General features: G+C 48.6%; 3 protein-coding genes across 3 annotated transcripts; 1 reads left to right on the top strand and 2 right to left on the bottom strand.

Annotated features, from left to right (window-relative positions):
* Positions 1-1718: 1718 nt before the first annotated feature.
* LOC34617271 (short/branched chain specific acyl-CoA dehydrogenase, mitochondrial) lies at positions 1719-4506 on the top strand. Its single transcript, XM_026337289.1, has 8 exons — positions 1719-1806; positions 2054-2178; positions 2437-2515; positions 2812-2996; positions 3166-3291; positions 3481-3559; positions 3814-3944; positions 4219-4506. The coding sequence occupies exons 1-8, from the start codon at positions 1752-1754 to the stop codon at positions 4504-4506; spliced, it is 1068 nt and encodes a 355-aa protein (XP_026193074.1). The 5' UTR covers positions 1719-1751.
* Positions 4507-5231: 725 nt separating this feature from the next.
* On the bottom strand, positions 5232-7908 carry LOC34617270. The gene is made up of 7 exons (XM_026337287.1): positions 7866-7908; positions 7360-7808; positions 6872-6982; positions 6593-6765; positions 5897-5947; positions 5527-5586; positions 5232-5370 (listed from the first exon to the last, which is right to left on the bottom strand). Exons 1-7 carry the CDS (start codon positions 7906-7908, stop codon positions 5232-5234), a joined length of 1026 nt encoding a protein of 341 aa, XP_026193072.1.
* Positions 7909-17382: 9474 nt separating this feature from the next.
* LOC34617269 (protein pelota homolog) lies at positions 17383-18621 on the bottom strand. Its single transcript, XM_026337286.1, has 2 exons — positions 18165-18621; positions 17383-17825 (listed from the first exon to the last, which is right to left on the bottom strand). The coding sequence occupies exons 1-2, from the start codon at positions 18619-18621 to the stop codon at positions 17383-17385; spliced, it is 900 nt and encodes a 299-aa protein (XP_026193071.1).
* Between the last annotated feature and the right edge of the window lie 1896 nt (positions 18622-20517).

The raw sequence follows: 20517 nt of genomic DNA, 5'->3' as shown, positions 1-20517 counted from the left end.
CTAGTAGGTACATATGTTTCAAACACATAAAATATATGTTCCATAGGAAGTTATTGAGGAACCAAAGAGAATTAAAGCATTTGGCAACGGCTGAGCAGCTAGAGATCAGGAAACAACGACCACTTCTCGGTGCTGCACACCGGAATTTCGATCAAAACGGAATGAACAAATGCAATTACATTGTGTAACAGAATGTGATTACACCACAAATTCGACCTAAACCGCGGCAGTAATCTTATTGCCCCCCTCCCCCCTCGAACAAATTCGTAATGTACGAATGGCTTGGGCCCCCGTGCGCCCTCTCAGTGCTAGGGGCCCTCGAGTCCGCCTTATTTTTTAGTTATTCCCGGGCTCTGATGTTTGCTGCCCCCCATATTTTTAGGATTCCATGATTGTTAAGGTGCACTGGCTGCTTTCATGCTGCATCATCACCCAGTCTAGTCCTATTTCATTTCCGTGAGATGTGTTTCTGCTGTTTTCTTTTCCCGTGCCACCTCCGCTCCATGTTGTTATTCATGCCTTCTTGTATGGCTGATATGGCTACAACCCATTTTATTTAAGATTACTTTCCCTGGTATTCTTCTCTATTTGGTTCGACTGTTTGTGGAAGGAACCTGTTCAGGGCCACTTGCGCTGTGCCGGGTCAACACCCCGTGTGACGACAGAATCTTACTGCCACCTCTAGAGAAATTATCGCACATACAATAGCAGGCCGTTCACAAGCGCAGCCACGTGCCTGGCTCTCGGTGCCGAATGCTTTACTTACCTATGCCGTACGCCAATATGCCGCAAACTTTTCAGCAGACTTTCGCAATGGCCCTGCGCCGCCGTGTCTCTAACTCATCAGCGTTTGCGGTCCGATGTGGCCCCGGGTAAGAATATTACTTCCTGAAGATAGCAACTGGTATTCTTATCCAGTTGTTCAATGTGATCAACCACATATTGCTGACTGGCTTTTTCGGTTTGTTCTCTTGGCTTGTGTCTGATTTTCTACTCTGCATACTTTCCATGCGCTTCTATCTTTTGTTTTTTCAGCCTTGCAGCGAATGCAGCATCGGCTCTAGACTATTGCAAGCTGATGCCCTTTTCGCCTAGTCGCAACTTGCCCAAGGCCCTTTCGTCCTCTGTCTCGTCTAACCTTCCATCACAAAGCCGCCGCTGTTTCACTAGACCCTCTTCTTCATTTCCTTCGGCTTCGCCGTCCCCTCCGCATCCTAAAGCTCCTGCTTCTAATGAGGAAGAGGGCCCTCTTGAGCTTTTCACCGCCCTGAGCCCATGTAAAGCCCTCGCACAGATACCCCATCTTCATGAGCGTGCATTTACCGTTTCGAGGTATGAATGCCGACACCTACACAATCATGAATCGCTAGAGGTATGCTTGTCACTATTGCATCGCTGTTGTTGCATTCCTTGCAGGCCAAGAAAAGCTGAGAGATACCGCTAGGAAGTTTGCCGAAGAAGTAAACACCTAAACAGAAAACTCACCCATGTGCAAGTAGCCAATATTTCCACTTCATGCTCGTCGTCATGATGTATAGTGTACCTTCCGCTGTCTCCTCCTGGGATAATGCTTCCTTCATCTTTTTGCTTCCTCATCGTACTATTTCTTTGTGTCTCCTCCAGTGGTTCTCTACTCTAAAGTCATGTCTAGGCGTCGCACTGAGAGTGTTTGTTTCCTTTAGATCAGGTTTGTCGCTGTCTCTGCCTTGTTTTTGCTCCATCATCAGGAGATCAGGCCTCTTGTTTCCAAGATGGACGAAGAGGGAGAGATGAGCCTCGATGTCATCAATGCTCTCTTTCAACAGGGTAAGCTGTGAACGCAATCAGCGCAAACTTAGCCTGACTTTGTGGATCGAAATGATGAGTCAATGACGTAAAACCAAACAACAATAGGACATGATTAGCAGCAATGAACAAGCTAGAACGAAACAAACGAAGTCCATCCCACAACCCAGAAGGCGTTTCCTAGTGCTCCTACTGTTGTTCGAAGACGCGCACCTGAATGTGCTGGCCGTACGTTGTTTTTGCGGGCGTTGCCTCTGTTTTATCGTAGGCTTCATGGCTATGGGCGTCGGTACTGTTGAGGGTGGTAGTGACATCTCTTTTACTGACAGTTTGCTCGTTATCAGGGAGATCAGCAGAGTTGATCCTGCCGTGGGCCTTTTCCTCTGCTCGCATGTATGCTACAAAATACAAGCAGATAACTCTTAGCGTGTTGCACGTCATGCTGCTGGTCCTGTTCCCTTTGTAGCTGCTGCTAGAGTTCTTGCTGCTAATACGCCCCCCGGTAGACTTGGAGTGCTGCTGCATTCGGGACTGCTGCTTGTAAAAAAGAGCGTAGATTGACACTGACTGCTGAGTATATCTGTTGCATATGTACGCCAGCGTATCATCTAGAGCATCAGTACGTCTCGGTTTGTTTCTATATCTCCTCAGAACCATTTGGTTTTGCAAGCTGTCTGCCAGCACGGAACGTCGGAACAAAAACTGAACTACCTGCCAAAATTGTGCTCAGGTGGTTTTATCTCCCTTGCTTTTGTGTCCCCATTTAGCCTGCTTAGTTTTTTTGACTGCTCATGCCATTATTTTCAGTTGTAGCTCCTTTATTCACTCTTTTTTTTCCTCGCGCCTCGAGCCTCCCCCTCTATCTTCGTTCTCGGCGTCTTCTTTTGCCTGCTTCCTGATTCCTTTCTCAACTGCCCGTCGCTACTTGAAACGAGTGCACTATGTTTGCCCTTCTATCTCTTTTAGCTGCTTCTTTTGATAGTATATCGCTTGGCTGTCCGTTTTGGTCTTGCTTTTATGTCGCAGACACGGTTGGTTGTTTCTGTTTGAGTGAATCTTCCACCAGTGCCAGGGCCCCCTTCTCCGTGCATTGCACAGCTACCCGCGATGAGGAAAAGGGTGGCTTCTTCTTGAAAGGGAACAAACAATATATCTCCAACGCAAAGGAGGCGGGGGTCTTCCTTGTCATCGCCACAACCAATCCTGAGAAGGTGTTTCCTTAACGCTTCCTTGAGAAACAGCTTGCACCGAAATTCTTGAAGTCGTTCTGCATATTCCTATAGCCAGCTTGCTACGGCTTGAGTGCACATGCACAACCTTTTGCTTTAATTTCAAAAAACTTCCGGAATCTTGCCACCTTTCTGCCTCTATAATTTTCAGCCAGAAGAAGGCCTCTCATGTTTCATTGTCGAGCGCGAGACAAACGGTTTGACTGTTGGGAGGAATTTGAATAAAACCGGAGTTAGAGCCACCTCCACATGCGAAGTTTCCCTGCAGAATGTTTTTGTAAGTGACAGAATTTAAAAATGTTCCCTATGCTTTTTCATTGTGCGGTATTTCCTTGGAGCAATGTTTTTCTGGCTGCGGTTCTATGATTCGCTTTGAAATATCTGCGCTGTTCGTCCATGCGTGCTTTGGGTATCACAAGCGTTTCCTGGTAGATGTGGTGTTTCTCCTTCCTTTCATTTTTTTTAGGTTCCGGAAAGTCAGGTGCTGGGTCCACTAGGCGGGTGGAAAGAATTGACTGAAAATATTCTAAGCGGCAACAAAATTGGTATGATCCCTGCGTAGTCCTTTACATTTTTCTGGCGGTTCCTCTCACATCTTTTCCGCGCATTCATTCCTCATCCCTTGGCCCTTACACTCTAGATCGTGAGCACCGGCAGTTGACATCATGAATTTTCGTGTTGATTTTACATTTTTCTCTGCGTCGCTCTGTATTCGTTCGTATTGGTCATTTGTTCCTTTTTTTTTCTTGCGGCTCACCTTAATGCCTCCTCTTTCCCCTGTTGTCCCTTCCTTTCTCAGCTATTGCTGCTCAGTTATTGGGGCTCGCAGAGGGTGCCTTTGACGCTGCTGTTCCGTTTTTGATTGAAAAAGAGAACGCAGAACAAAAACGACTGAAAGACTTCCAGGGGATTCGTTTCAGGGCTGCCGAGGTGATCACGCATCCAAATTAAAGTTGTTCAAGATGTATACCGATCAGTAATATATGTGATAAATGCACATTAGCCGTGCCAAGTACGCAGCTGAATAATACGGTTGCTTTCGTGGACTGTATGATGGAATTGAGAGCATGGTCCGCTTGTGCTTTTTAGTCGAAGCACAGAGATAAGTAATTCGGTTTTGTTTTCTACGTTGGTTTAAAAGTTGTCTTGGTACATTCCTTTTTTTATCCTTGTGCAATTTTGCGATTTGGTGTCATGTGCGCAGCTGGCGTCGGAGATAGAGTCTGTCCGCGCGCTGGTCTTAGCAGCTGCGTTGTTGAGATCCCGATCTTTATCTGTGAAGAAGGAAGCAGCAATTGCAAAGTACAAGGCATCATTAACGGCAGAGAAAGTGGCAAGCGCATGCATCGAGTTCTTCGGGGGTTTGGGTTGCAGCAAGGATTTTCCCGCGGAGAAATACTTGCGAGACGCTAAGATGGGGGCATTGTATGGAGGGACCAATAATCTACAGATGGAAACCATATTTGATTCGATTGAGGAGGAATACGTGTAGGAGTCCCATGTTTTACCTGTGAGCTATCTTGTTGCCTACTCATTTCTATTTTGTCGTGGGGATAATTAGCTAATTGGAAACTAACGCTGGTTCTGGTTAGAAGGGAAGGCGAGCAGTCTGTGTTCCTGTCTAGCTTTTTCCCCATTTCGCTCCTAGTATAAACTTGAAACAGTAGGAATCAAAGCCACATTCAACGCGTCATGTTTAGATTGATGGCCGAAAGAAACTTTTGCAAAGATTGAATAAATTTTACCATCGTTAGGCTATACCTAGCTGATGCTTTCTCTTTTGTCGAGAAGATCACACATCGCCCTTCTTCAGGCTTTCGAAGAAAACGATGTATGTCAACGAAAAAACATGATGACGATTCTAAAATCGAAAACGTGATTGTTGGCACTTTTTGCCGTGTGTCTGCACACTCTGCTGCAGAATTCAGCTGCATTCCAGTACAGCTTATAACAGGAAAGCTCTTGTTCATGCTGCTGAAAGAGGATGTAGAATCAGCTGCATGCTTCCCGCAAAGATAAATGGAGGTAGACCCGTCGCGATAGCAGAAAAATAGCAGAAGAAATACCAAATAGATGGGAACTGGGAAACACAAAGCATAGACAAACAAACAACTGTGCGTTATGTCTGCAACTGCTGGGGTGAGTGGGTGTCCGGTTGAACCAGGTAAACAGGCGATAAGGGCGGCAAGCCACGTGAATAGGAAACCTAGATGCAAATTAGCTTACTAGTGAGATAGAGAGGTACACAATGGCCGTTGAGAACAAGAGTGACAAGCTGCGGGCCAAGTGACTTTCTCGCAAAAGCTTCTTAAGAAAGCAACCATCTGGCAGATGAGGAGAGAGCGCCTGCCAGCCACTGAGACGAGACGCATTGGGAGACACACTTGGAAATGAACGGAAACTAAGCTGCAGGGAAGCCTTTGCTTGCTTTGTCCTGCATGCGAACATTTTCTTTCGCTTGAAGCCTACAGCAAACCAACACAACAATGGAAAAACTAGTTCATCGGCTTACTCAAAGGGCGGAAGAGGGAGCAGGTTTATGATGAACGCCATGTACTGCAGAAATATGAAGCTGCGACATAAAACGCAGTAAAAAGGTCGATCAGGACATTCACCCCAGTCCAAGCCCTTGGCTCTAGCTGCTGATTTGCTGAGATGGCACAAGACCCAACCGTCACAGTAGCTCAATCAATCCTTCCTGTGTCTGGGCCTGGTGAGTTTCTACACGTTCAAAAAAAAAAGCCGCAGGCATCACGCCTTTCCGTGCCCCTCTGGCGATTACTTTCAGTTTCAGCCTTGCAAACATATTCCCAACAAAACCGTTTGGGCTCCGCAAAAAAACGAAGTCCGATGGTAAAAAGATACCTCCATTCCCTCCGCACCATATGAAGCCGACGATTGGAAGAGGCAGAGAAGTGCCATGTAGGCTTGAGCTCGATAAATAGAGGTAGAGATGCACCATGCATGTTGCAACTACCGCGAGCAGAAAGTTTGCCAGAGGACCAGCTGAGCAAACAGCAGCCAAAGATGCAGAGAAAGCGGAGGAGCTCCGCATGCAGAAGGACGGCGAAAAGATACGGACATGGAGGGAATGGCGAATGACTAAAGTAAACAAAAACCAGTGACAGACATGGAACCCGACACAAAATTATTACAGCCAGAGAGAGAAACTGTTTGTAGAAAACAGTCCAAGGAGAGAACGAAATGGTATTTCAAAAAACGGGATTCCGCCCATGCGCTGCGTTCTCCTACCAGCCGAAATTATCGTTCTCCACCTGCCACTTATGGCGCTGCTATCCTGACGGCAGAGAACGAACAAATGCAGTGTGAAAAGAATTAGCTCAGTATGAAGAGAACACGAATGTTTTACCACGGATATGGGGTCTCAGCTTTAAGAGAACTCTAAAATCGACTGGCACTCTGCACTTCCTGCCGCTTCACTTGCAGTGTATGCCAAGGGAGGATGCATGATGCTCTCTTCAGGATGCCTTCCTTCGTTGCCCGTCATCCCTCTGTGCGCGAATGCATCTTTGGGCTAGCGACTTTTACTCGAAGAACACCAATGGAAACCCCATTACTGTGCATCAAGGGAGGAAAGCGCCCAAGCACACGCTGTCGCTTTCTCAAATACTCTTACATCTAGATATACTCTTCCTCCTGGAATGCTCAGACCACCGAAGACAATGAAGAACACGGCTATTGCTATATCCCCAAGCCCCATGTAGCGCATCAGGTCGCAGGTCAGGTAACCCTGTCGCACGCACACACGAACAAGGAAAAGTTAAACGAGAGAGACGGCGAACTAAAAGGAGAGGAAGGAGGCTAAATCCAGGAACAAGGTGGACATACAAACTTACGGATTCTGGGACTCCTTCGGCCCCTGCAGCGAAAGCAGCGACTGCATGTGAAAACTCATGAAGAGACAGACCAATGAGGCAGAGAAGTACAACGAAGACTGTTACGCAGACCTGACAGGAGCACAGATGAACACACAGATGTAGATGAGAGCATAACAAAGAAGTGACAGAACGGAGAAGAAATGGGACGGGCAGAAAGCGGGGAAGGGAGTATTCAAGTGCGTCCACTAGCATTGTGCGAAAGAAGAAACACCAGCCCGAAGCGCGAAACGAGGAGAGCAAGACACGAAGGGAAGAGGACAGAGGGAGATTTACAGGAGAAAGATGAGAGGGACAGAGCAAGAACCGAAAAAAGCTGCAGGCACGCGCTTGATTTTGTAGTCAGCAAAGCAGGGCAGTGTAGTCCTCAATCTCCCCCTTCCTCCTTTTCTCCCATCGATCCAGTAGTGCCTCTTTCTTGCTCTGGCTGTCCCTGAGCGCGAGCGTACTTTGGAAGCGAGGAAGTGTGCGGCGAGACATAACAGGATGCTGGAAAGAATTAACACCCAGAAGATCGGGGACAGGCCCAGGATTGGCGGCAGCCAAAGAATAGGCTCTCCTCCTTTTGTTGGTCTCTCCACAGAGGACTGGGGAAAGCAGCAGAATGGCTTTTTCACCAGAGCAACACATTGCTGAAGAGAGCACCATGATGAAGGACGCGGGGGAACCGATCCTGTTAGAGGCAGAGTGGCATCAAGGCGGCTCCTGGGGCCGGTCTCATTGGGCCAAATGATCCTGCAGAAAGGAAGGGATGAAGTGCAACATATGGCACTCTTGCCTTCTGAGTGATCAGCTCTCGATGCACACAGAGCAGAGCCGGTTTGTCTTTCATTCCCACTTCCCGGGGAAGTTGAAAATTTCCCAAGTCCCCCCAAGTTTTCTGGATTACAAGTTGACACTAAACGAATTTGAATGGAAACGTTTTATAACGACTACGATCAGAAAACGCACTCGCCTGACGCCGCTATCCGCGCCCCGGTGCCTTGTGGCTGCACCATCGATTCAATACAAGGAGATATTGCCGGAGCTCGAGCTAAATCGCAGTAAAAAGAACACCAATTTGCTGAGTAATAGGAAGAAAAATGGTCAACTGCACATGCATTTTGCCAATGAAGCGCTTGGGGCCCCGAGGAAAGCTGTTAACTGTCGGTTTCCATATCTTGCCTCGTAATTTTCTTATAATTAACCTTTTGAAGGCATTGACAGCCTTCTTTTGATTCAAGTGCTTGAGGGGCTTATTTCAATGTTTGCTGTCACCTTTTGTAGGGGAGGGAGTGCGAATGAACAACCTATTTCGGCCCCCCTCTTTCCTCACAAATGGTATATGCTGTGCAAGGCAAGGGAAAGACTGTAATCGCAGCTCATATTTTGAAATATGCCTATATGTGCTTGAGATTTCCGGCCGTCTCATTGCTCCTTCCTGTTCTTGGATCTGCCCTTATAGCATTTCCATGCTAGTATACGCAGTTGCGAAACGCGAATCCCCTACGGAATATCTGCGGCGCAGCCTTAAGACATGGGCTGTACATTCTCTTTCTATTAAATAGAAGGGGAATTCCGGTCTGTTGACGCATGCCATAACATAGAAAGACGTAGCTACAGTGGCCTAGGAGTGGCTGAACACTTCCTCATCGTAAGTGGGCTAACACGGCAACCAACAGAAATACAGCAAATACGATTCAATGCCACAAGCAGCCACCGAAACCTTAGCTGTATGAATGAAGGTGGCACGGCAAAAGATTGGAGCTTGTAACGCTTCATCAATGCTCTCCACAGGAAAGTATTTAATCACACTCTATGCAAACTGTACATGAAATTATTGAGTGCCTTATAAACGCTCCCTACTCCTCCTGCCCATGCCTCTAAGGCCCCGAAATAAGCGAGGAGGCTAGCTAAGGCCCTCGTAACTGCACCCTATAAGCACTTGGATCATTTAAGGCTGCTGCATATAGCGTCTAGCACATACGCACGCAACACAGCGTATTCTCGTATAGCGCGTACAGTAGTATAAAATAAATAAAATGTATGAGCAGACAAACCAACTAGTCAATTTCCTGCTGAGTCTTTGTTTGATTCAACAAGTACTAGGAAACTTTTAATGTAACAGCCCCTCCCTCCCTCCCTAGTCCCGGACGCCCGATCTCAAGAGGCACGTCCTCAGGCTCCGTATTTGCACGTCAAAAGTAACTGAATACACGACAGCGAAAGAGTTCCCCCTGTCGTAACTTTAGAAGCAGGAACGACCGAGAAAATAGCGCGGATGGAAAAAAAGTGGGCATCAGCTTTTACTCTGAACTCAACGGGAAGAGAGGTCCACATAGCACACGTACTAGCCTACAACGAACAAGAAACCAAACCAACAGCCCTATGGCGGGGCGAGTCCTCGATTGCGCCGGAGCGCCTAAAAGTGTGAGCCTTTTGCTATGAGAAAGCAGAAGGCAAGTAAAATATGTGAAGAGAATCGGATTGCACACTAGTTTGGCAGTATTTTCGTGCTTTTCATAGCTATGCCTAGGTTTAAATACAACCAGTACGCGGGGAATAGTCGACCACGAACCTTCAAAAAAGGCATGTTTATACAATATTACTCAGAGTGTCTGCGCATAAAAACGAGTGTAGAGAACACCTCAACAATAATACCTCATAACGCTGCATGCAGCATCGTGGATGAAGGTAACTATTTTGGGGCAGAACCTGCACGAGGTAAGACGAGTTACCGAAAGAATGCCTTTAAAACGTCTAGGGCCAGTAGAGTTGTTAAGCCGATCGCAGATTCTCCTGAAGGCAGCGAAGCCCGCAACTGTTCCCACGTTAGGCACTGAGCGTGGGGCTCCCCACCTTATTTCACTAGAGTATCCCTTGCAGTATGTCCTTGTCTCGTAGAAATCCTACAGACCAGCCCTTTTACGGCTTCCTGTGAATCCTCCACCCCATCAACGACACTTCCCTGCCTGGCACAGTCCGCGAATGATTTGAATAGTTTTAAAGCACCTTTTGGGGACCTGTATAGTTTTGTGGCAACTCCAATCTTGACGAAATCGATAGAGCAAGAAAGAGCATTGAGTCGTGAGAGGGTGGATTGTGATCCTGGCCATCGGCAGCAAACTTCTTCGTGCGGTCACATCACCTTCTGGTGCACTGCGTAAAGCTTGATGATACAGAACGACCAGATCTTCAGGTTCAAAACACATACCCGACCGCAGCTGATGAGAAGTCCATTCCAGTCTCTTTTGAGCTGCGCAATTATTTACATGCACTAGTCTAAGGATATATGTTGATTCCGGACCACCAATTCTAGGCTCGGATGTGAGAAGAGTTCCTTGGTGGATAGCCTTTTTGCGGGGGACCAATGAGTTTTCAAGTATACTGTCGAATTACAGACCCATTCAGCACAAGGAAGAATATCAAGCCAATCAATTGGATTTTTGTGAGCATTGAGCCACAGGTACTTCAGAGGTGTACCAATGATGCGCTCGATCTGTCTATCTGCCTGAAGGTGGTCTGCAATGGTCAGGTCTATGGTTAATGCCTGGGTGGAAATAGAGGCATGCCAGAACGCACTAACAAACCCTGGATCCCTATCCGTCATGAAATTTGTGGAGTATTTTCGAAGCTTTTAAGCACGTTTCATGGACTAACTGAGCACTTCCTAAAGCCGTGACAGCTGGAGCAAGGAATGAAATGCCCCTATTTGTGAATCTATGGACAACGACGTAGGTGGCACTCTGACCCTTGCCCTCGGGTAGTCCGACATTAAAGTTCACAACCAGCTTGGTCCATATCTTTTCAGGAGGTAGACTGCTTTATGAGAAGACGGGCTAACAAAAATGCGCTGCTTCAGCTGTCAACTATCTGGGCAGAACAGTGCAGACGCCTCTGCCGCAGGATGCGTCTCAGACCAGCAGATGGACCGTGAGAACTTTCCCACTATAGTGTGAGACCATGTTAGCCCGAAAACTCATATTAATGTGTTTTGGGGGAAACCAGCATTGTGGAACGAAGCTGAGATGTATAAGTGACGGAGTCCTTGCATTGTATCGAACCAGAGCACGCCATCCTCAAAGTTGTATTGTGCTTCACCCTTTCGGCATTCTGGATTTTGGCAGTAGTACCGGGTGAATGGATATCGAAAGCATATGAGTCGTTTCGCTACAAACGGTGAATCATTGCACAGGAGCCGTTGTGCGGTACCACAGTGAATCACTGGGAAGTCGCGAGGGTGCGTCGGCGACCACGTTAGTCATGCGCTGGGTATACTTCACTGTAAAGCCATACTGCAGTAGATGTTCAAGCCAGTGAACAACTCTGGCATTTTCAGAGTTCCAAAAACCCATTCCAAGGTAAATTTAGAGTTGTCGGTTCAGGCAGTAAAATGACGCCCAGATAGATTGCTCTAGCTTTTTTCGCCTTACACCTCACCGTCTAGAGTTCCTTTCTTTTCCGCTCAGCATATCGCTGCCCGCTCTCAGTGAAGCGATACGAATGACATGCAGAAATCTGGTATTTTGGACAACTCGTGCCCTGTTGGGGAACCACTAGCATTGATTGTTAGCAGAACGTGACACTCATAATCGGACAGGGCAAGTGCCGGGGCGTTGTGGGGCGGCCCATAAGCATGCTTACTGCAGCATCAGCTTCCTCGTCCAGGTCACAAATTGCATGTTGATAAGGAGAGCAGTTTAATGAAGATCGATTAGAACAACCGACAAATAGAATTCCGAAAATAAGATGCAAGGCCATGGAACTTCACAAGGTCCTTGCCGCTGAGTATACGTAAAGGCCACGCCCCGATTGCTTCAATTCTTTGCCAAGTCTGGCTCGCTCCTGGAGCTGAATCGCTGAATTCCAATAATACAATTATTTTCATAAAGACAATCGCTTGCGTGTTATGAACGGACCTGCTTATCCTATACTACCCGAAGCGCTCAGTCTAGGTGCTGTAGATGCTCCGGAACTTTTTGGTTATAAACTAGGGAGTCATCCAAGTCGATAACCATCCATACTCGCTCTATAAGCACATAAAGATCCTGATAAGCTCTATGTTGCAGTACAGATGAGGCAGTAGCAACTCCGAACAGTGTACACGGGTACTCGAGTTTTGCAAGTGGATGTGTAGATAGCCGTTTGGTGCGTGTTCTCTGGGTGAATGGGGAGCTGTAAGAACGCACATGCATAATCAAATGTTGAATAGACTGTTAATCCGCGTAATTTGTGAAGCGAGTTGCCAGTATACGACATAGGAGTTTTCTGCCTAGCAGTAAGTCTATTCAGGAGTCACATAGGTATCTTACATGCGTCACCTTCCGTCCGTTTGTGGCACCAATATTGGGTTATGCTTCAAAGGGCTGATCAATTCCTGCACCTTGCCTTTTTCAAAAGAATAACGCCTCTGCCTTTTGATCTCCTCTCCATGCAGTAAGGGCATCCACATCCATGGAACAGCTTGAGGCTGACCCGAAGATTAGCCCCATACGATGCACTGGACGGCAAGGAAGGCCAGCCTGCCGGCAGCTCGTCATCCTTTAACAAATTAACGAAATCCCCCTTTATATCTGGCTTACTCCTTCTGTTACTGGGTCGATTTAATCAAAGTTCTTAATGAGGGACTGGTTGTAGAGCCACTAAGACGAGACACATGCTTACAGTGTCGTCTCTTACTGATTACAGAGCCTCCCTCAGGCAGGCATGACTCACCTTGATGAAATACTGTGTTCTCCTCTCCCTCTATGGATGATATTAGCGTTGATAAGGAGACCAGAAGGTGTTTCATCGTTGCGCTTCCTGGCGCACACAGCTTCGCATCGCACATTTGTGGCCGCACACACGCCCTCCATTTGTTCGCGCATAGCAAATATACGACTACTTGATTGTGCACGGATCCGACGCAAAAGCCACTGACCATGATGACGATAGCTGCCCGATATTTAAGTGGCATGCAAAGGTCGCAACTTTGTCAATTCTTGGGTTATGCTCCCCGTCAGCAAATCTGAGTCGTAGGGACTGCGCTGCAGAGTGAATAAGCAAATTCACATTCTGCGCTGTCTCTTTGGAACACAGATTTACTTCACATTAAGTGTCAAGTAACGCTGAGAATCCTTGACCATTAATGCTCGAGTTCCTGGGTCTTTTGGATGCAGTTATAGTTCTGGCATATATGACTCAATTACCCCCCATAGAAGCAGATGCATTGCTGGAGGGCTGTCTGGGGCTGCTTTGTAACGCAGGTTTCCTGATGCCAACATTTGACTACTCCAGGATGTAAGCAAGGGCTAATTGACAGTTGTGACATCTATAGGCTCTATACACGAGCTCACATCTTACTTTAAAACCTACGACAGAGCAGTTCTGCTCATTCGCTCCTCGAGCCTAAAGTACTCCATCATTCGTAAAGCCCATTTAGTCGCTTATTTAGTCTATGAGTCGCTTCCTAACGTGTGACTAGCGGACTTGACAATTCGCGTAGACCTGGGACGAACCACTAGAACAGCATTTGTTCGTCTACGCTGTGCCCTGCCAACCAAAGCTTCATAGTTCTCGATATATCAGTATATTCATAGATGCTCCTGCTTCAGCTTGCCCAAAGCTTGCTGCATCACCGTGCTTCTCCCCCCATTAGGCATGTCACAAATAGCCTTTCTCTCTTTTAATCCGAGAAGGTGCGAAACAAGGTACATCTCCAGCCCGCTAGTAAAATCTTCAAGTGGTTGCCCACCCCTTGCGGGCGTCATACTTTCCTGTTTCGCAAGATCGCATCAATGCGTCCACACACATTATATGGGGTTACAAGTCATGCAGTTCCACCAGTTGCGGGGCTGCTGTCGTCTCAATACCTTGCAGGCTGTCGTGTGGAGCCCCAACACGCGTTATGCCGCCGTCAACTTTCATGGCAAGAAGATGCCTTTCCAGACGTCGCCAAACAAAAAACCAAGCTATCAAATAACAAACTAATTCATTAAAATTCGACGACGGTTAAAGGGAAATCTGGCACCTTATTGCATCCACAGCCAGTGGATGAGCAGGGAACAGCCGCATCGAGCCATGCGATGCTACCAACGATAACGATCCATCTGGGATTTCAGTAAGGAGACAAATAACTTCTGACTCAATACAAAATTTGTACAAATGTATTGAGTTTGGTCTCAAAAGGACATCATTCTTCCCTGTTCACGCCCCTCAGAGTTCGTGAAAAAGGGAGAGGGACAGCTAACGTACACGTAGCTGAGTCCTCCAAGCTTTCCTGGCATTCACAGCTAGCCGCACGTAGTGTCTAGCGCACATGCACACAACGCTACGTCTTGTTCATTGCAACGGAAACGAACCAAGCGGTCAATTCCTCACTAATTCTCATTTGATGTTACTAGTGTAGTAGGAAGTGAACAAGTGTAACTTAGTCCGTTATTGGGTAAAAAACATTCGAATTTCTTCGTATTTTGACCTTTCCGTTCTCCCCGATTCTTTTTCTTCCAATCTCTCCGGGCGTCTTTTGGCCAAGCATAAAACTAAACAGCATCCAGCCCTTATGACAGAACTTGCTGCAGGGAATGTTCCGTGTTGCAAAACCGCCTTTGCATCGCCAGATGAACAGGCACTCTTGGGGGAGGGCAGGGGGGAAACTCGTTGCCCCGTGTTTCTTCAGTGCGACTTCTGCTGCAGGATCTGAGGTGAGGGGCTTGCTGGAGTCCAAAAACTAGTGAGGCAGGCTAAATGAAGGGAAGAGCGACACGGAAGGGAAAGGAATGTTACTTTTAACACCGATGCTGGAACAATAAGGCTTGTCAGGGAGAAGGAACGCAGAAGAACGAGAGGGGGAAGGGTGAGTAGAGGGCGGCTGGAGACAACGAGCGCATGATAGATACTGCTCCCACTGCTGCGCGCTGTCCTTTAGATGCCTACACGGAGCAAATGGTGCTGCTGTTGCTTGCATTGGTGCTGCGGGTGCATGGAGTACCGCTGTTTCTTTTCCCGCACTTGTTGCTAGGAGTGCTGCTGCACGTGCTGCCTGTTCCTGCCGTGTCCAGTGAGCACTGATGAGGCTGCGGATCACTTCTTCTTCTTCAGGCACTTCGTATGGATCAGATTCTACATAAAATGACTTTAATGATAAGCAAACACGGGTTCTTTTGGGGGTTTCAAAGGAGGCACACGGCGACTTCAGCGACCGGTGGCCCTGGGGCCACTGGGCTCTTCCTCCCTCTCTCTTCCTTGTATGGCTCATCGTCCTTTTTGGAATGTTAGACAAGCCTCATAAATTTGTTTCCACGGATTTCTAGTAAATTAGTGATCAGTTGTCCTTTTAAGCGGTCCCCCAAATGCACAGGAAACTCGGCCTTAGGCGCAGTGACTGCGCTGAAGGTGCCACTGGGGCCATGCTGCTCCTAGACTCGTGCTACGTTGATTACGATGGGAAGATTAAATTGATTATCATAGAGCTGCATAAAATCCAAGGCTTGGAAAAAATCAAGGAAAATGCGGAAACGCTACAAGCACTGGCGGGCCCATTCAGGGGACCTCGAACGGTCGGCGGCCCCTAGCAGTAACACTTATGCGCTCCTCCCTCCTTTGGGATGCGCTCACCTCGTTTCCCTATGAATAGCAAGTTTAAATAACGCCCTACTTTCTTTGGCTCTCTTTTCTTGGGTGCACGCTGCTACCTTAGGGCTATGCCCGGAAGAGGGAACAGAGACTGACCGTTCTCTACATGCCTTTTCGGCGCCACTCTGACGGAGTGTATAGTCCTTGCGCTGGAGCAGCAGCTCAGAAAAGGAGCAAAGAATATTGTATTTCAAGATGCCTATGGGTCGACGGGCGAGGTTCACTGTTCAAGAGGAGGCCTCCATGGGGGATCTACGGTACAACGTGCCTCACCATGAATTCCCCGTGAAAGTCGTCAGTCTCTAATTGGTATGGCAAGTTGAGAGAAAGTAAGCACCTGTTTTTTCAATGGAGCTCTCTTTTCCCCTGACATCCTTTCTCCGGGTTCCGTCCCGAGGGGAGAATGGACAGCCAGGGTGCTGTAGAGTGCACAGAGCCACACTCGCTGAGTGTTCCGAGCATTCGCGCAGAGTTCTACACAGAAAATTATTCCACAGAACCAGGGCATAGACTTCTGTGGGATGGAGCAAGGTTAAGCCGCACCGTAACAATTTGGCCGTTAGGTCGAAGCAGTACTGCAGTCCATACTCAATTAAGTCTCCACTGTTAGTCAAGTTTTGCACTGATACCACCCGATAACGCCCTACGTGTAGCTTGGCCTTTTGGCATAAGTTGAAAAAGCGGGCAAAGTCTAGAGCCTGGTGGCTCGTTTACGAGCTGCTACCACTCCGGTTCCACCGAAAATACATGGCCCTAGCTCACCGAAGATACGAATCGCCGGGGGTGCAACCGGCCAGGTGTATCCTCAGATACATCTGAACACATTCGCACGCAGCTGCCTAATATGCGGGCAGACATTATGTATCTCCCTAGAAGGTGTGCTTTTAAGTTCTAGCAACGGCAAAATTGAAGAGCCAGCAGGTCCTTAAAGAATACAGAGAAAAACATTTCCATCCATCGATAAGAACTCACAGTGCTAATCTAATAGAAGCAGCGTGTCTGTTTGTTGAGGCTTGAGGGCCTCTAGGACTTGCTTGCCAGAACAACATGCTAGACGGTTAAATGGAGGCTTCTCGGCCGACTCTCTCCTGCGTGCGCAGGCGGATTGAAGAGCGGCTGCCTGGTTCCCTATTTCCTGGTTTGTCCGTAGTTGGCACACAGGAGCAAGATAGAGGCACTAAGAGGGAATCCCGAAGAGAGAGGCAGGTCGACACAGCGGGAGACACGACAAAGAGGCATGCCCTCTAGTGCTACAGGAAAACACTCTGCCCACGAGTCCTTCAGGTTCGGGAGCCTTCAAACATAGTCCACCCTTTGTTTAGTGTTGGTGCAATGCAGCTTGTACGCTGAATGCTTGCAGCAAGAAGAGGAACGACATGGAAGAGGTAGTGAATCGCCGAGGCACTCCTTCTCCCCCCGCCAGGCCCCCCTTAGGCTGGCTCCCATAAAAGGCTGCTTCAGAGCGAGCTCTTGTTCAGGGCTTACGCCAGCGCGCCATTTTTAGGATGCAGTGGCTGCAACGGTGCAGCTAGGGAGTAAGCTAGGCTTCCCTCTTTCCAGCGGTTCGTTTTCTGGGAAGTGTGCAATCTATGGCGTGAAAGTCGTTTCGTGTAGAGCTTTTTGTGCAGTGCAGCAAAATGCATGAGCTACAAGAGTTCGGGATATGGTGCCTCTACCTTCACTAGCATGAAGCCAGTGGCCGCCGCTTTCCCGCGGGGTTCTCTGTAAGAAGCATGTCTCTCTCTCTCTCTCGAGCAATATTTTCCGAATCTTCATGATAAAAGGCACTAGTATGCCAGCTAGCAGCTTTTCAGGGGGAGCGTGCGTGCGAGCACACCCTCCGAGACCACCCGGCCTCCCCGTATCCCAATATTTATGTTTCAGGGTGCCAGGCGTTTGCTTTCCCGCAAGTCGCATGCCTCCATTTCTTCTGCCTCTTCCATGAGTGGGAACCGCAGGATGGCTGCAATTCCTCCCAAGAGCGCAAGTTGCTCGCCAGTCGAATGTTGATCCGAGAACGTGAGAGTCTCCGCGCCTGCTGCCGCTGCCTTCTGCAGTAGCTGGACGTAGGATCGTCTCTGTCCCGGTTCAGGGCTCCGTAGCAGTGCCTCACTCACCATCAAGATCTGAATCGCTCCACACTCTGCAGCTCTACGCACTTCCTGAGGGCCATAGCAGACCAACGAGCTCTGCTCGAAGCTCCTGCTGCCGCTGCTACTAGACAGCAACAGCTGTTGCGGCTGTTGGGGATTCTTGTGGTATGAGTTGTTCAGCATTCTGTACAGCTGACTGATGCATGCTGCTTGCCTTAAGGCCCTTGTGTCTGCAAGCAGTTCCTGCACTTTGGGGTTGCTGAGCAGTTCGTTGAGGGCGTGGCGATAAGCTGATGATGCGTGTACTGTGAAGATAAGGTCTCGTTTCTGAAGCACTTGCTTTCTGCCTTGCTGCTGGGCATCCTGCAGCAAATACTCAAGAAACTGATCCTTGTAAAAGCCAGGGCCCCCAATCACAAGGGCTTTGAGGAGGCCCCAGTCCACATGGAGATAGAGTGCATCTGCCGTCTCCTTAAAGAAGCGCGAGAGGGCTTTGGCATACCCAGAATAGACATTTCGGTTCTTTGGAAGAGGCATCTCCACCAGTGCGAGGCGGCGTGAGAGTTGGCTGCTTACACACAGCAAATTCGCAAGGCCAGCCTGCAGCAGGAGCACGAGGGCCTCTGCCTTTCCCGCTGCATTCGTAGCCTCTTTCATTTGTTCCTCATGCTGCGCATCCCACTCCTCCTTTACCAGACACACCTCATCCGTAACTCCCACCTCCAGTGTGTGATGAGCGCTCATTTTGGCATACGGAGTCTCCTCACAGATGTGCCCGGAGATGCGGAGACGCGCTGAGGTCCCCTCAAACTCGCAGCTGCTGACTTTAATGGAGAGAGTAACTCGCTTCGCCTCCGATGCAACCCCACCACTGGCCGTCTCCTTTTGCACTTTACGAATAGTAGAAGCAGACACTTTGTCTCCTTGGGCAACGAAGTTATACAAAAACCAGACGTCGTCAGCCTCCTCAAGGAGGACACGCAAGCTGAGGCCGTCTCGCAAGCGCACTCGTTTAAGCACCCGCATCGCCGGAGGGCTTTCGAGATACGAACAGAGATATAGAAAAAGATAATACCATATAAGCAGGAGAGTAGGAGGGGGGCGCACAAACACACACACGCACTCCACGGTGGTGTTCTATATATACATATATATATATAATGGAGCTGTACGACGGCAAAAGGGGGCGAAAAAAGAGCACAGCAAGAGAAAGGCGGCGCTCTGAGTATGTGGGAAGAGTTCTTACGCCTGCCTAACAGAGAGGAAACAAAGAATAAAACATATACTCACACGCGCACTGGCGCAAACTGCCAGTTGCTGCATCTGCACCTGAGGCAGCTGTCGCATGCCTCTCTCCGAAGGCAGGCTCAAAGTCAGAAGCAAAATCGTGCATCTAAAGAGCATCCAGGCTGCCACATGATGCAGGCCGGAGGAAGGAATGGTAGCAGACTGATGAATTCAAAGCCCAGAAACAAGAAAAGGAGGAAGTGGGGAAATGCAGAGGACTCCGAGGCACTTAGGGACACACACCGTAAACACAAGCATGCGGTTTTTCGCTCCTTCAAATTGCATGGAAAGGAGGATTTCACAAAGCACGCGATAAACGGTAGCCGAGCGAAAGGTTTGGTGGAGGTTTAGGTGAGGGCATCACAAGAAAAATGTCCCACAGCATGCCAAGGTACCTAAAAATTGAAGTTCTGAATAATTATATGACTACTGGCAACGCAAGATAGGACAAGAATGCACGTTGACACCCCAAATCCGGGTACTTCTTGGAATAGGGAAAGCAGGAACCGATGAAGAAGCATCCCTCGCTACCCTAATTGATTGCATATCTGTGCTTCATGCCTTGTAATAGAGAGGGAAATACCAAAGTAATTGCCTGTTAGCACCCTGAAACTTGGCCCATCGGTTACTATCTTTTGGGCGAGGGGCCCCCGTGAACCTGGGGGCCCCCCGCCCAAAAGCTGAAGAGAGCGGTTTCATGGGAGAAGTCACACACCTGCACATTATTCCAAGTTTCTAAAAGCGTGGTTCTAGCAGTAACTGCATAACATTGCTCTATTTTTACCTCGCTCCTGTGTCTCCCGGAGTGCTGCAGCAGAGGTCGCAAACGAGCACAGTTGCCGATTCAGTTTCAGCGTCTCCACAATTCTGTACGGCCGACTATCAGCCTTGTATAAAAATCTAGAGAGAAGCCGCCCGGGCAGTTTTTGGCGACTCGTCCCTTGAGCACACCTTCCATACACCTCGCCCTATACTGATTTCAATGCCATTTTAATGAGTATGAGGTTGGGGAGCCTACGCGATGACCTTGCACAATCTGAATCCCTCCTGGTGTAGAGACAGTTCAATGCTGTCCCTTAATCTACGAATCCACCTTATGCACTCACGCAGCTACATCTTCCGTCCGCAGGCTCCACCGTGCACCCCAGACTCTGAAACACAAACCTTGGGCCTCAATCCTTACTCTGAAGCCTGCCCAAGGCGATTGCCACCTTTTAACCAGCTGTTTCGTGTGTCCCCTGTAGAGTGCATGTGACAGCTTTCAGAACTCGATGTGTGCGCCGTTAAAAAGTCTTACCCCCCGACTGTTCTGTCCAGTTTTTCTAGCCCTCTGGGCATCAAACAGACACAAAACAAGATCCCCACATCCCCCGACAGCTTTGCGACTTCGGAAGTGTCAAAACGATGGCAGGCAGCTTCTTCAGCTCCTCCACACCGCTTGCCTCTTCAGGCACTTCACACAAAACTGAAGGGGCAGCGAAGCCACGGGGAACGGGGAGCCCAGTGTGTGGATGCGGTATTGTATCAGTGCTGCGTCCTCCCGTCCCTGCATCACTAGAGGCAGCGTATGAGTAGACTCCAGAGTCTCTTGGCACCCCTGCAGCAGCAGCTTGCAGTGCGCCTTCCAGCTCCGCA

This window comes from Cyclospora cayetanensis, unplaced genomic scaffold (genome assembly GCF_002999335.1).
Source record: "Cyclospora cayetanensis isolate NF1_C8 unplaced genomic scaffold, CcayRef3 CcayRef3_contig_174, whole genome shotgun sequence".
Classification (NCBI taxonomy): domain Eukaryota; phylum Apicomplexa; class Conoidasida; order Eucoccidiorida; family Eimeriidae; genus Cyclospora; species Cyclospora cayetanensis.
This window is presented reverse-complemented; position numbering and strand designations above follow the sequence as displayed.

What these genes read in the sequence shown, in the direction of transcription:
- LOC34617271 (XM_026337289.1), top strand. Translation starts at nt 1,752, where the DNA reads ATGGACGAAGAGGGAGAGATGAGCCTCGATGTCATCAATGCTCTCTTT. An exon ending in CCTGCCAAAATTGTGCTCAG is followed by an intron (nt 2,516 to 2,811) that starts GTGGTTTTATCT and finishes TTTATGTCGCAG; the next exon opens with ACACGGTTGGTTGTTTCTGT. An exon ending in TTTCCCTGCAGAATGTTTTT is followed by an intron (nt 3,292 to 3,480) that starts GTAAGTGACAGA and finishes CATTTTTTTTAG; the next exon opens with GTTCCGGAAAGTCAGGTGCT.
- LOC34617270 (XM_026337287.1), bottom strand. Translation starts at nt 7,908, where the DNA reads ATGGTGCAGCCACAAGGCACCGGGGCGCGGATAGCGGCGTCAG. An exon ending in GGCGCGGATAGCGGCGTCAG is followed by an intron (nt 7,809 to 7,865) that starts GCGAGTGCGTTT and finishes AAATTCGTTTAG; the next exon opens with TGTCAACTTGTAATCCAGAA. An exon ending in CTTTCCTCCCTTGATGCACA is followed by an intron (nt 5,948 to 6,592) that starts GTAATGGGGTTT and finishes CTATTTATCGAG; the next exon opens with CTCAAGCCTACATGGCACTT.
- LOC34617269 (XM_026337286.1), bottom strand. Translation starts at nt 18,621, where the DNA reads ATGCGGGTGCTTAAACGAGTGCGCTTGCGAGACGGCCTCAGCTTGCGT. An exon ending in GAATTTGCTGTGTGTAAGCA is followed by an intron (nt 17,826 to 18,164) that starts GCCAACTCTCAC and finishes AACTGCTTGCAG; the next exon opens with ACACAAGGGCCTTAAGGCAA.